Source organism: Scardinius erythrophthalmus, assembly GCF_964197995.2.
Source record: "Scardinius erythrophthalmus genome assembly, chromosome: 11".
Lineage (NCBI taxonomy): Eukaryota > Metazoa > Chordata > Actinopteri > Cypriniformes > Leuciscidae > Scardinius > Scardinius erythrophthalmus.
Window position 1 is genome coordinate 36,699,948 of NC_138231.1, and position 13,897 is coordinate 36,713,844.

General features: G+C 38.7%; 2 protein-coding genes across 2 annotated transcripts in view; both read right to left on the reverse strand.

Moving 5' to 3' along the window:
* The window catches only part of itsn2a (intersectin 2a), a 51,651-nt gene extending 42,071 nt beyond the window's left edge, over positions 1-9,580 (reverse strand). Inside the window, exon 1 of the mRNA XM_081378535.1 lies at positions 9,383-9,580. The gene's annotated coding sequence lies outside the window, so the exon portion shown is untranslated. The remainder of the gene's footprint in view (positions 1-9,382) is intronic.
* An 877-nt stretch (positions 9,581-10,457) lies between these two features.
* mrpl19 (mitochondrial ribosomal protein L19) lies at positions 10,458-13,887 on the reverse strand. Its single transcript, XM_081378410.1, has 6 exons — positions 13,750-13,887; positions 13,387-13,504; positions 11,886-12,004; positions 11,661-11,795; positions 11,327-11,508; positions 10,458-11,224 (listed from the first exon to the last, which is right to left on the reverse strand). Exons 1-6 carry the CDS (start codon positions 13,823-13,825, stop codon positions 11,003-11,005), a joined length of 852 nt encoding a protein of 283 aa, XP_081234536.1. The 5' UTR covers positions 13,826-13,887; the 3' UTR covers positions 10,458-11,002.
* Between the last annotated feature and the right edge of the window lie 10 nt (positions 13,888-13,897).

The window sequence follows — 13,897 nt, forward strand, 5'->3', positions numbered from 1 at the left end:
CCTGAGCCGGAGCCAGTGTCTGTGTATGTTCCAGAGCCGGAGCCGGAGCCAGTGTCTGTGTATGTTCCAGTTCCTGAGCCGGAGCCAGTGTCTGTGTCTGTTCCAGTTCCTGAGCCGGAGCCAGTGTCTGTGTATGTTCCAGAGCCGGAGCCGGAGCCGGAGCCAGTGTCTGTGTATGTTCCAGTTCCTGAGCCGGAGCCAGTGTCTGTGTATGTTCCAGTTCCTGAGCCGGAGCCAGTGTCTGTGTCTGTTCCAGTTCCTGAGCCGGAGCCAGTGTCTGTGTCTGTGTATGTTCCAGTTCCTGAGCCGGAGTCTGTGTCTGTTCCTGAACCTGAGTCGGTGGGGCCAGTTCCAGTGCCAGTTCCGGTGGTGCCAGTTCCAGTGCCTGAGCCGTTGGTGCCAGTTCCAGTTCCTGCGTCGTGGCCGCCCGAGGGGTCTTCACCGCCGTGGCCGCCCGAGGGAAAGTCTCCGCCCTGGCCGCCCGATGGACTGTTGACACCGCCCTGGCCGCCCGAGGGGTCTTCACCGCCATGGCCGCCTGAGGGAAAGTCTCCGCCCTGGCCGCCCGATGGACTGTTGACACCGCCCTGGCCGCCTGAGGGAAAGTCTCCGCCCTGGCCGCCCGATGGACTGTTGACACCGCCCTGGCCGCCCGAGGGAAAGTCTCCGCCCTGGCCGCCCGAGGGAAAGTCTCCGCCCTGGCTGCCCGAGGGAAAGTCTCCGCCCTGGCCGCCCGAGGGAAAGTCTCCGCCCTGGCCGCCCGAGGGAGAGTCTCCGCCCTGGCCGCCCGAGGGAAAGTCTCCGCCATGGCCGCCCGAAGGGTCGTCTTCGCCATGGCCGCCCGATGGGCCGTCTGCTTTGCCCTGGCCCCCGGCTAAGTCATCACCCCTGTTTCTGTTCCCCTCCATGGTCCTGGCCCTCCATCCCTTCCCCTGATCCTCCACCGTTGCACCTTCCTCCTGGACTTTTGTTGGGTTTCGTTTTTTGTTATGTCTTGGAGCGTCTGGTAGCCGCTCCGTAGAGGGGGGGTTATGTCACAGTGTCTGGTTTATGTTCCTTGGGTCACCACTAGATGTCCTCCTTCCTCACGGTGTCCAGCACACTCTTGAACTACATTCCCCATGATCCTTGTCTTTTCATTGCACTCAGCTGTCCCTTATTACTGATCATTGCACTCAGCCTGTTTCCCATTATCATTGTCATTTCCCTGTGTATAAATGCCCTGCCTGTTTAGTGTTTGTCACGGAGTCCTTGTTGTATTTCACGCCACTTCTGTGTCCGTTTCCTGCCTGTTCCTGTTCCTTGTGTTTTGGATTGCTTTATCGGTTTTTGACCCATGCCTGGACTTGACCATTGCTTTTGGATTACCCTTAATAAATCTTATACCGCTATTGGTTCTTCCTTTGTTTCACTAAGTGTGGATCGTGACAGCTTCACAAGGAGGATTTGTAAAACAACTTGTGCTCTAGAGAGGCTCGGGATGTGGATGAGAGGTTCAGAGGTGTAATGGACCCAGGATAAATTGCTTATTAAAAACTGCTCTCTGAATTCCATTCTCAATTTCAATTTTCTCATGTAGACTGAACTAGATTGAATATTAAATTGTGTCTCTCTCTGTCAAATTCAGCAGAGATGGTGCAAGAGAGAGGAGAGGACTTTGTACATCAGTGATCTTATAGCACGACTTGCAGATTCCTGTTTATTAGAGTAACTCTAATACAACTTTCTTCTCGCTTTTTCTGACCACGTACACACTGCAGCTAAATACAGTCACTCTGCTTCTGAATGCTTAATCCCATTCTGTAAGTGACAACCACACTCTATATCCGCATTCACTCCTAAACAATAAGGTTCAATCAAATGTTACAAGAAGTAATACATGTTTCACACCTTTCTTTCACACCAGTTGTACTAAAAATGGGCCAGGCTCTGGTCACTACTTTGTTCAAAACTGGTCAAAAACACCAAAATATTGCAATCATTGCAATTTTGGGAGTGACTCTTGAATTCCATACACACAGAAGGATAATTTGGAGTGAATTGCCACATTGATCTATGCAATTTTCTCTGACTGGAGTAAAAGTCACTGTGAGTCTCACATTTTTGAGCAGTAAATTTAAGATGGGCAGTTGCAACATTTACACCCACACAAATATGTCTCCTCGAGGCTGTGAGAAAACATTACATGGGATTCAGGCAGAACAGATACACAAACGGATCACTATAAAGACAGACAGTGACATACAGTAAAGTAAGTAAGAAAAAATATATAATATTCCAATAGCTCAAAAAGTAGAGCATGGCACCAGCACCACCAATGTCATGGATTTGATTAATAGGAAGTAGGAACTGATGAAATGCAAATGATACCTTGGGATGTATATATAATATATATATATATATATATATATATATATATATATATATATATATATGTATGTATGTATGTATGTATGTATATATATATATATATATATATATATATATATATATATATGAAGAGTTCAGATGCAAAAGGCTTTTGCATCTGAACTCTTCATATATATATAAATGTGTGTGTGTGTGTGTGTGTGTGTGTGTGTGTGTGTGTGTGTGTGTGTGTATATAAAACAAAGCTAGTTGTTGAGCCTGTTTTTCACCTACAGTATTTATTGTTTGAAGTGTAACAATGTCTTAAAACATGCTAAATAAGACACAGTTATAAAATGAGTTAAAATGAACATTTCTTTGTTCTCCACAGGAGTAATGAAGTGAGTACTGAGTCTTACTGATGGGGCTATGCACAGGGTACAAGAAAGCCTTTAATTGTCATTTGTTTTCTAGAATGCTTCCTCATTTGTGTCAATACAGACAATAACACCATTATGCATGTAGTGTGAATGTGTGTTTGTGTATGTGTAAGCCAAGAGTTGGCGTTACATCTGCAAACAGAGTCTGAGCCTTCAAACCATGGAACATGATATACAAGCTCTCCTTTAAACACACAAACATGCCATCCCACCCAAAATACTTCCGTCAAAACCTCACAAGAACACTCGCATGAAAAACAACAGATGAGGCTAAATTCTTTGTAAAACCCTTGCTCTCTCCTTTATTCTGTCTTTCTCTGTCTGTCCCATCCCTATCAATCTTTTACTTTGTCTCACGCAGTCACATACAAATGCCCTTTGAACTATTAGTGATGGGCACCTGCAGCAACTGGCGAATCAGCATTCAACATGTCACTCTCCTCACACAGCACACGTCTGTTCTGAGTGCGCTACCCAGCATGCTTTGTGCAGGGAAGAGGAATAAGGGCTCCTCTGTCCACACAGGAAACAAGCATATGAAACATGCCAGCAGAGACCACACTAGCCATTCAGAGAGTTGTACTGAATGATGCTGCAGAGGTGAACGTGAACACTAAAACACCACTACAAATTAAAAGAGAGCGGGAGCACTCTATATTATATCTGTATGATTAGCAGACTCATATTCACACAAATAACCAGATGCTGGCAAAATAAAAAAACAGCATATCCACAGATGAAAAGTGAGTCAGCTAAATTACCCTATTTGAATGCAATATTGAGAGTTAAAAACAAATGGTGTTGTCGATTACCACAGAAAATCATTATGACAAATCATTCCTAAGCTAAAGGTAAGAAAAAAGTTGTTGGCTTAAAGGGATACTCCACTTTAAAATGAAAATTCTGTCATCATATACTCGCCCTCATGTTGTTTCAAACCTGTATGAATTTCTTTCTTCTGCTGAACAGAAAGGAAGATATTTAGAAGAATGTCAGTAACCAGACAGTTTCTGGTACCATTGACTTCCATAGTATATTTTTTTTCTATGGAAGTCAATGGTACCAGAAACTGTCTGGTTTTTCAAAAATGTAAGTAGAGGCACATTTTTATTGTACACATAAAAAATGCTAATCTTCATAGTTTTGTTCTTAAAATCTCCATTATCTGCATAGAAAATAGCTGCCGAATAGTGTTACCAAGATGGATGCCAGTTGAAATTAAAGGACTTAAAGGGTAACTAAACCCTAAACCAACTTTTTTTAGTTAATGATCTGTAAGAATGGGGCTTTATTAGTGCTGTTCTTTTTTGACATTTGGGTATAAAGTGTTTTAATTCTACAATAAAGGGACTTTGGCTAAACACGAGAGACGCAAGTACTCTACAAGTGCACTTCTGTACACAACTTTTTTATTAATAGTAATACAGGGAGGACTGCAGCACCAGATCTTATAACTCCCACCTTTTTTCACCAACACAAGCAAGTGTTTATAGTTCACAGCATTTTTGTCTGTATAAACAGTAGCACAGAAGGCAGGGGCCACGCTCTTGAAAGTGCACGTCCATGGAGCCGCTTGTCTTCTCTACTGCACTTCGTTTCACCCAGGTCCACCATGCAAACTTGGGAACGTCTTTTATTAAGTTCAGAGAGGCACGTCTATCATTCTTATTCCATGCAGAATCTCTTCTCAGATCTCAACAGAGAAGTTTAGCTTGGAGAAACTTTTCTCTGCCTTTTTACATTTGAAGGTAAACAGGAGCAGCAGAAGTTTTGTAACTCGGTAACTCCATTGATATTCACAGTATGATATTGTTGTGTAGTTGAATGACGCACAGCAAGAGAATTTAACTCTCACAGATTTGATTACATTAAACAGTGTTTTGAGGACATATAGTCACACACACACCATTTCATTTTCAGCCTCCCTTTCTTATCCATTTCTCTCCTCTTTATATCTCAATGGTAAACTCTCTCTCTCACACACACACACACACACACACATAGTGTATTGGTATTTAGGGCAGCCAACATCCTCTAGTAGGAAGCAATCCTCTCTGTGTGTGTGACATTTAAGGCATATTTCTGGGGCACTCCACCCTGTTCCCACTGGGAAATATACGCATACACACACCAGTACTCACACAGAACATGGTGCAAAATTTAGCGAACGAGATATGAAACTCAAACAGAAAGCATGTCAAGTCAACCATACACTTTCTAGGCAACGAGAAAGATACTTTCTCGTTACTAATACTTTCTAATAGGCACTTTCTATTTATTTACTTCACTCTGTCCACAAATGACATCTCACAGAGTTGATGTCTAATCATTATCAAGTCAAGCAATTCACAATGTTTAAATTAATTTTCATTAGTGCATTTCGAGAAATCTGTATATTATATATAGGCCTACTGTATAAACAGGTTTAATCAAAATTATTAAACCCCCATTGCAAATCAGGTTTATTGGCAACATTTACAGACGTTTAGCTGTTTGCAATGAACAAATCAAACAAAAGTAATTGAAATATCTCAATACAACAAATGTTTCAAGTGGTTTCCCAAAATTCTGAAGTTGCAACTGAACTTCTGCAGTCTCAAAATGAATCAACCCCTTCACAGCAAGCATCTTTTGTAGTAGAACACCCCTTTGTTGTTATGACCTCCTGCAAACGAGATGTATAACCAGACACCAGCTTCTGGCAGCGATTCTGAGGAATCTTAGCCCATTCCTAATGAGCAATGGAGTCCAGTTCATTGATATTCTTTAGTTTGCATGCTGCAACCGCTTTCTTCAAATCCCACTAGAGATTTTCTATGGGGTTCAAGTCTGGTGACTGATGGCCACAATCTTCCAGAACTACTTCTGCAAACAAGCCTTGGTGTAATTTGAGGTATGCTTGGGATCATTGTCCTGTTGGAAGTTCCAATGACGCCCAAGCTTCAGCTTCCTCATTGACAGCATGACGTTTTCTCCTATTTCCTGATATTTCAATGTAGATACTTCAAAGACCACCAAGTCTTGCTGCAGGTCTTTTGCAACAGAAATCTTGTTGCGGCCGTTGATAGCTTTCTTTTTCTGCCCTGTCCAGGTAATGTAACCACTGTTCCTTAAACTTTGAACTTGCTATCTATGCTTCCAACAGTGTCTCTAGAAACATTTAGTGCCTTCGCTATCTTATTGTATCCTGTTCCTTGTTTGTGAAGGCTGGTGATATCTTCTCAACTTTTTGGACCATTCTTTTGACTTAGCCATATTTCTAACATGCAGTCAAACTTGAAACTCAACAAACCTAGCCAGCTCAGATATTTAATGTGTTCTAGTTCAAGCACACCTTGTGCAACTAATGAAGCCCTTGATTAGTTGCATCAGGTGTGCTTGAGACAACAACTGTTTTGCAGATTTGTGCTGTTGTGAGGGATTCTATTCAGACTGCAGAAGTCATTAAAAGTTGCATTTTCAGTTGAATTTGGGGAAACCACTTGAAACATTTGTTGTGTTGAGCTATTCCAATTTCTCTTGTTTGATTTGTTCATTGCAAACAGCTAAAACTCTGTAAATTTTGCCAATAAAGCTGATTTACAATGAGGGTTTAACAATTTCGATTACAACTGTATATATAGGCTATACGAACACACTAGTATACACTACCATTCAAACAGTTGGGGTCAGCAAGTTATTTTAATGTTTTTGAAAATAATTATTTTATACTCATTAAAGGGATAGTTCACCCAAAAATGAAAATTCTGTCAGTAATTACTCACCCTCATGTTGTTCCAAACCTGTATGATTTAGCGACGAGAATACTTTTTGTGCGCTAAAAAAAAACTAAAATAACGACTTTATTCCACTATTCATTTCCTTCTCTCTGGGCCTCAAGTGAGTTAACGTAGTGTTTTTGCGCAGCACGTCAGTGTTGCACGTCACCACGTAGGCTCACTATTGGCCGACGCTGGTCATGTGTGTGACGCGCTGCGCAAAAACACTACGTTAACTAACTCGAGGCCCAGAGAGAAGGAAATGAATAGTGGAATAAAGTCGTTATTTTAGTTTTGTTTTAGCGCGCAAAAAGTATTCTCGTCGCTTGATAAACTTAAGATTAAGCCACTGTAGTCACTTGGACTATATTAACGATCTCTTTAATAACTTTTCTGGGCCAGCAAGTTTCAGTCCCTTAGAAGTCTATGGAGGAGTGAGACAGCTCTCAGATTTAATCAAAAATATCTTAATTTGTGTTCCGAAGATGAACGAAGGTCTTACGGGGTTGGAACAACATGAGGGTGAGTAATTAGCCTACTCACAGAATTTTCATTTTTGGGTGAACTTCATTAACAAGGCTTCATTAATTTGATCAAAAATACTGTAAACCCGTTAAAAATTAACTGCTTTCTAATTGAATTTATTTTATAATGTAATTTATAACTGTGAATGCAAAAATTTCAGCATCATTACTCCAGTCTTCAGTGTCATATAATTATTTAGAAATTATTCTATTATTCTGAGTTGCTGCTAAAGAAACATTTCTTATTATTATTATCTGTTGAAAACAGTTGTTTGTGGAAACAAGGATATATTTTTATTTATTTTTATCAGGATCCTTGCTGAATATAAGTATATTAATTTCTTTCAAATAACAAACAAAAAATCTTGCTGACCCCAAATGGTAGTGTACAGCAACACACTCCATCCTGTATACATGAATATTACCTCCAGGAAATTATGTCATCTGCACAGATTCTTTAGATAAAGACCTTGCCTCTATGTGTGTAATGATAGAACAATTATGACTTGCAAAATATTTTAATCTTCCAAAGACATTCGCAATTCACAACTGGCGATCATTAATGTTGCCATTTTGATGTATTTCAGAGAGGTGAGTTTATCACTGTGCCGATAAGAAAAAAGAAATGATGGTCAGCATATTTCTCCTGACCAGACTCATCCATTCATCACACAGGTTATTTACTACTGCAACTGGCCCATGACCCACATATACTGAGATGCAAGAACCGAAACAGATTGTAGCCTCTGCGCTTTGATTAACAGCGTTAGCCTTGGAGGAAGAGAGTTATGAGAATATATGGCAGTTGGCACACACTACATAACCTACTTCTACAACAGTCTGTGAATCTCAAAAACTTCAAAGGAAATAGCCTGGGTGATGCTTCACATTACAGTGTTCATGTTACAGTATAATTTTATGAGTAAGTTCTGAGTAATATGAACAACATGATGAAACCAGTGTTGGTTGGTACATGCTTGTTTTGTGGGTCATAAGGTGTAACAAAGTTGTGTTTGCCCTCTTAATCCAAAATTAGATAGTTAACATGAACTAACGAAGACAAATATTTCTCTTAATGTTCATTTCAACATTTACTAATACCTTAAAATCAAAAGTACATCTGTAAATATTTAATGGACCCGAGATAACTAACGAAGATTAATACAGTAACATATTGCTCATTGTTAATGCACTAATTTTAACTATAATCGGACCTCATTTTAAAATATTACCCTAAAATCATTGGTATTATCAGGACATTAAAAGGTCAAAATCTGTTTTTTTTTTTTTTTTTTTTTGTCAAAACAAATTAACCAGCTAAAAATGTTTTAGTGAAATACATTTTAAAATACATAAATTAAATCATGGAGTTATAATTTGAATAGTTTGAATTCAAGATTATGAAGCCTGTAATTTATTACAATGCCTGGCTTGACATAATTTAGGTAAAGTGAGAGCGGAGGTGTTTGGCACATTGGTTTCAGGGTTGGCTGGGGTATGTATAAGAATAATTAACATTGAACACCAAATACATGCAGAAACACAAAACATATATAAAACTGTTAAAGCAAAGATTGTGGAAATGGCTAACTTTATCATAAACATCTAGTAAAAATGTATAAATCATCAAAAAAAAAAAATTTTTTTTTGCCTAACTATTGCAATACTATTTTTAATACTATACAATATTATATTTAATACATTTTTAATACCATTCCAAACCAACCTCATAACACGTGCCAAGCATAAGTAAGCAATGTAAATTTAATCCTGAATATAAATTACTTGGTATGTCATCTCTGTAACAAAAACTATGCAATAAAACACGTTGATTGAGTACACGAATGAGCCAGCTGTTATCAAAACAAGGCTGGATGGTGAGGGACACTGTAGATGTACACAGGTATCCTGGAGGCAGGTGCACTAGTGGGACAGGTGTGTTGCATCTCTGACGACACTTTCAGCGGCCCGCTGGGAAACACTTACAATGATCTAGTTCTTATGTTTCAGATTATTATGCAGCTTAAAACGGATTGAGTTGCTGTACAAGTTCACAACCTGCACAACAAGTTTGTCCGTTATGTGATTGAAATCAATGGCAGCGATTCCGCTCTCTCTCCAACACGTTACGGGCTTTTGTTCTGAAACTGCGCTTTTTCCTTAAACATAAAATGATTAAGCTTTTAAAATTTGCTCATTAATCATAAAATATATTGAAAAGCTATTTTTAAACATTAACGACAGACGACGACCTTATTGCAAGCATCACAATAGAGTAACCTACAGGGAACCTCAAAATATAAATGCTTACCGTGCATTTCGCGAAAGAGAAAGACACAGTGTTATTTTGATTTCATAAAAACAGCGCCAGGGTAACCGGAAATCTCCTTGGATAACGGGCGATGTGTGGTTTTGGTATCCAGGTGAAGGATCGGCAGTACCTGCTCACTGCAGATCGCTGACTGACTGCGGCGTCGGTTCACTATCCACAAGTGATAGGGCTGACGTCACTCACAACAGCAGGATGGGCGGAGCTTCGCGCGCTCGCTCCACAGATCTTGCACAGATGTGCGCGAGGATTAGCGCGAGCGGCTCCGGATGAGCTCGGACAAAATACCATGTTCTAAAATAATGGTACAAGTTCACGATGTGGATTATGCATATTCTAGCAAAGAGCTTGAATTGAAATACCACGCCTGGACATTAGAAGTCACTGATATGAAAATCTCTCCACACCTTTGTTGGATGAGGACAGTTAAAATTGGACAGTTGCGAGATGTTCATTGAGGTGTTGTTTCAAAAACTGAATTTTACATTAAAACGCCTAGCTGAAAAACACACTAACCCAGTCAGCCTATATAAGTCTGCTGGTCTGCCAGACCTGGTTTTAGTTATGCTGTGTGGAATAATACAAATGTCCAAAACCATGTAGAATAAATGAGTAACTATGTCCTTTTTCATAGACTTTAATATACATAACTGGGTCATATTAACAGGTAGCTGTACTTATATAATCTATTTTAAGTCTCAGTTTCTCAATAAACACTGTGAATCCCATGTAGGAACGAATTACCATAAAAGCTTGGGGTCGGAGAGAATTTTAAATGTTTTTGAAAGAAGTCTCTTATGCTCTAAGGCTGCCTTTATCTATTTTATATATATATATATATATGAATCTGAATCCTGCGAAGACAAAACTAAATTTTCAGCCGCCGCACTGAATAAGAGTTCATTCTTATATGCTGATTTGGTGCTCAAGAAACCTTTCTTATTATTATCAATGTTAAAAACATTTGTTACTTAATATTTTGTGGATTTTTTTCTGTATTATTTGATGGATAGAAAGGTCAAAAGAACAGAATTTGTTTGAAATAGAATACTTTTGTAACTTCGTAAAGGTCTTTACTTTCAATTTATCGGATCAGTTTAATGCATCCATGCTGAATAAGTGTTTTTTTTCATACCAAACATTTTAAAGTATAATTTATTCTAACTTATTTTCAGACTATGAGCAAATGCAAAATTAGACTACATGAAACAACTCTGCACAATGTCATTAAAGTACGGAATTAGGATATAATCTTTTAGGATTTTTTATTTACTATTCAGATATCAGTTTACATTTATTTGAGTGTTCTCTGCTGTCCTCTATTGGTCAGAGACAGCAGTATCACTGCATACAAAACTGCATTAGCACACACTGATTGCTGGCACAAAAGATAAATAGCAAAGAAATTATTTCCATTAAAATAGAGAGATGAAAAGTTCCAATGTTTTTTTTTCTCTCCAAGTCATCTAAATGTATTTCCAGAAACCATTTTGAGGGACACCCCAGAACCAGTCCTTTCAGCATCTTAAGTTGTCACCTCAGCCTTATTTCCCATCACAAAGATTATCTCTGTCCAGGCTGGAGGTGGTCTCTATGCACTGCTTATTTGCTGAGCTTTTCCTCTACCTCCTGGAAGATCTGCTTCTCTAGGCTGGATGTGTCATACTCCTTCAGCATATCGTACTCTCTCCACGGTTCTCCCCACTTCTGAGCATGCTCCATCATCTCAGGGGTCAAACATAGGTCGAAGCGGATTCCCTGAATGTTAAACTTGGGACGCTCCCAGCGTTTAGACCAAGGCTTTGGCTTCATTTTTACTTTCAACTAAAAGATAAAGAGAGAAACAGATGTAAAACCTTCTAAATTTGGTGGTTAAACACTTAACATTACAGAATGTTCCAGAAATCTTTTACTGGAATGTCTTACCTGATTGACTGGGACATCTCCTGTAAGCTCATAATGGACAGGTTGCATGTTGAAGTCGAAGGTGCTGTACTCAGATAGAGCGTCTCTCAAGTACATGAGATTGTCATCCAGTCTCTTCTCCAGCTTCAACACTTCAATCTTACGTATACGTGGACTGTACAACTCATAGCATATCTCCACACCTACAGAAGATAAAAACCTATTACTAATAAATTCATGACAAAATGGCAAATGGCAAAGTCAAAATTCCAAGTTTAGTGGATACCACGATTAAAATGAAACCAGTACAAATATTGAGGTAAAATTAATTGTTACAGGTTTTTTTTTTTTTTACCCTGGCCCTCGACCACATTCCGAAGTATGAAAGTAGCACCCAATCCTTTTCCAGAGCGCTGAGTGCAGATTCCAACGAAGCGATTCAGGTTCCCGCTTGCGTGAGGATCAGACATGGTCACTGCTAAAATGCTGCCTACATGAAAGGGTAAAGAGAATATTTAAAGGAGGAAGAGAGAGGGATGTTTTTCTGTTATCAAGCACACATCAAAGTAGCATTTCTTACCAACATAAAACTCTGGAATGTTGAGAACTTTCCGTCTCTGTATCATGTCTTTCCGCTCTACGGAAAACTTCACAGGGTTCGTGCGCTGGCGAGGAGGGATGAACTCTGGACTCAAAAACCTACACAGACATTTAACATGTAAAGCAATTGAATCACGAAACATGTTGCTAACAATCAGGGGGTGCATTTCCCATAGAACGACAACTAACTGCTTAACCTGCTGTCGTACGGTGCATCATTGGAGAAATTATCTAACAACTTATAATATGAAACCAAAGATAGGCTTCGGCTCATCCCCGTATTTAATCTGCGTTATTCAGCGTGTTCTTCAATTCATAGCAGTGCAGCATCAAATGCAAAGGACAATGTGTGTACATTTATTGATAGATTTTTATATCATCTACATGTGTAGTAATTGATATCTGATAACTAGATGTGTAGTTCTTTCTCATAAATGCAATAATATGATGCGGGAGCAATTCAAGACAGTTTCCCCATCCACTATAAAATCTGGGCTTATTTATTTTTTGAAATTCCATTCTTCTAAATGGCATGAGACTTTGTGACTTTTCCTACTCTTGCTATTCTTCACAGCTCAGTGCAATAAAATTGCTAAAATGTGTTATACTATTCATTTTATAATAAATCCAAAAGCAAAACACTTGAAAAGAACTATAAAAGGGTGTAGAAATGGCAAATGAGCGAATGAGTGGTTCTCTGCTGCAGTCTACTGGTTATAGTGGTAATTTCATGTCATTTTTAATGTTAAAAGTGTGTTTGTTTCCACCAGGTGAAAAATATTATCCACTAAACTAAAGCATTAGCAACCCTAACCCTAAACTATCCATGTTATCCACAAGGGCTGGGCAAAAAAAAATAGATTTTTAGATTAATCATTTTTTTAAATGTGGTCGCTTCAAAAATCGATTCTTAAAGGCCACGATTTTCCATATCTATCTATCACCCAAAAGCCAGTATTAAGTTTTTCTACACTGTTCATAGGCTTACAAACTCCATGTTACAGCTAATGCTGTGAGATTAGCTGTAATCTTAAACATAAAACAACCTGATACTGTTTGATCAAGGCATGCAACTTTTCTGACATGTCCAATTGTCAGCATTAATTTTTAATCTTGCATCAAATTCCTCTCTATTCATTGTATGCATTTGAAATATAGAGTTGGGTTCTGTTTTAATGTACCTAAAATAAAAATGGTTTAATATACAGGTTTGTCTCAATTTTTTTTCTTGCTAATCTAGACAATTACAGTCTTTATTCTTAAAGAATATCAGCTGGTTAATTAAAATGATTATAAATTAATGCAGTATTCAGGGAATGACTTGATAGGTGTAGAACCTAATGTATTGTTCATGTCTACCCTAGTATACAAAAAAAATAAATATATATATATTTTAAATCATTGAGTGCTGAGCCCTCCTAATATTGAAATCCCATAAATCAAAACAATCATATGCACTTATTCAACAACAATGAACATACCGTCGCAAAGACGCTTCTTTCTGTGTTTTGTCTATGATAACAGGTTTGCTCGGAGGGGTGAATTTTGGAGGTCCATCAGACGCCGCAGCAAGCCTCATCACAGACGTCGACAAAAGTCCTAGAAATAAAAGATGTATCGTGTATATGTACTAATAATTTCAGGTGTTAGTAATAGCTAACTTCATTATAGCTTAAAGCTATCAAAATAGCTTCATTAATTAAATAGTACTGTAAACTCTTATAAACTAGCCTACTGCAGATTTATTTACTTGAGCAGGTGACCGTTTTAATGATCGTTTCACTTCTGTTATTACTCATCTAACATTGACTTTGTAACTGGGAATATAAAACATAGTAACATACGTTCGTTATGAGTTAAATTTCTTAAAATTCGTAGCAAGCCCATCATTTCACTCGCCCTCCTTGTGCACGCCGCCATGTTCGACCTCTGACAGTCAGAGGAGTGTGTACAAGAAGCATTCTGATTGGCTGTCTAATTTCAACAACGATT

What these genes read in the sequence shown, in the direction of transcription:
- mrpl19 (XM_081378410.1), bottom strand. Translation starts at nt 13,825, where the DNA reads ATGGCGGCGTGCACAAGGAGGGCGAGTGAAATGATGGGCTTGCTACGA. An exon ending in CATTCCAGAGTTTTATGTTG is followed by an intron (nt 11,796 to 11,885) that starts GTAAGAAATGCT and finishes CCTTTCATGTAG; the next exon opens with GCAGCATTTTAGCAGTGACC. An exon ending in GAGATGTCCCAGTCAATCAG is followed by an intron (nt 11,225 to 11,326) that starts GTAAGACATTCC and finishes TTTATCTTTTAG; the next exon opens with TTGAAAGTAAAAATGAAGCC.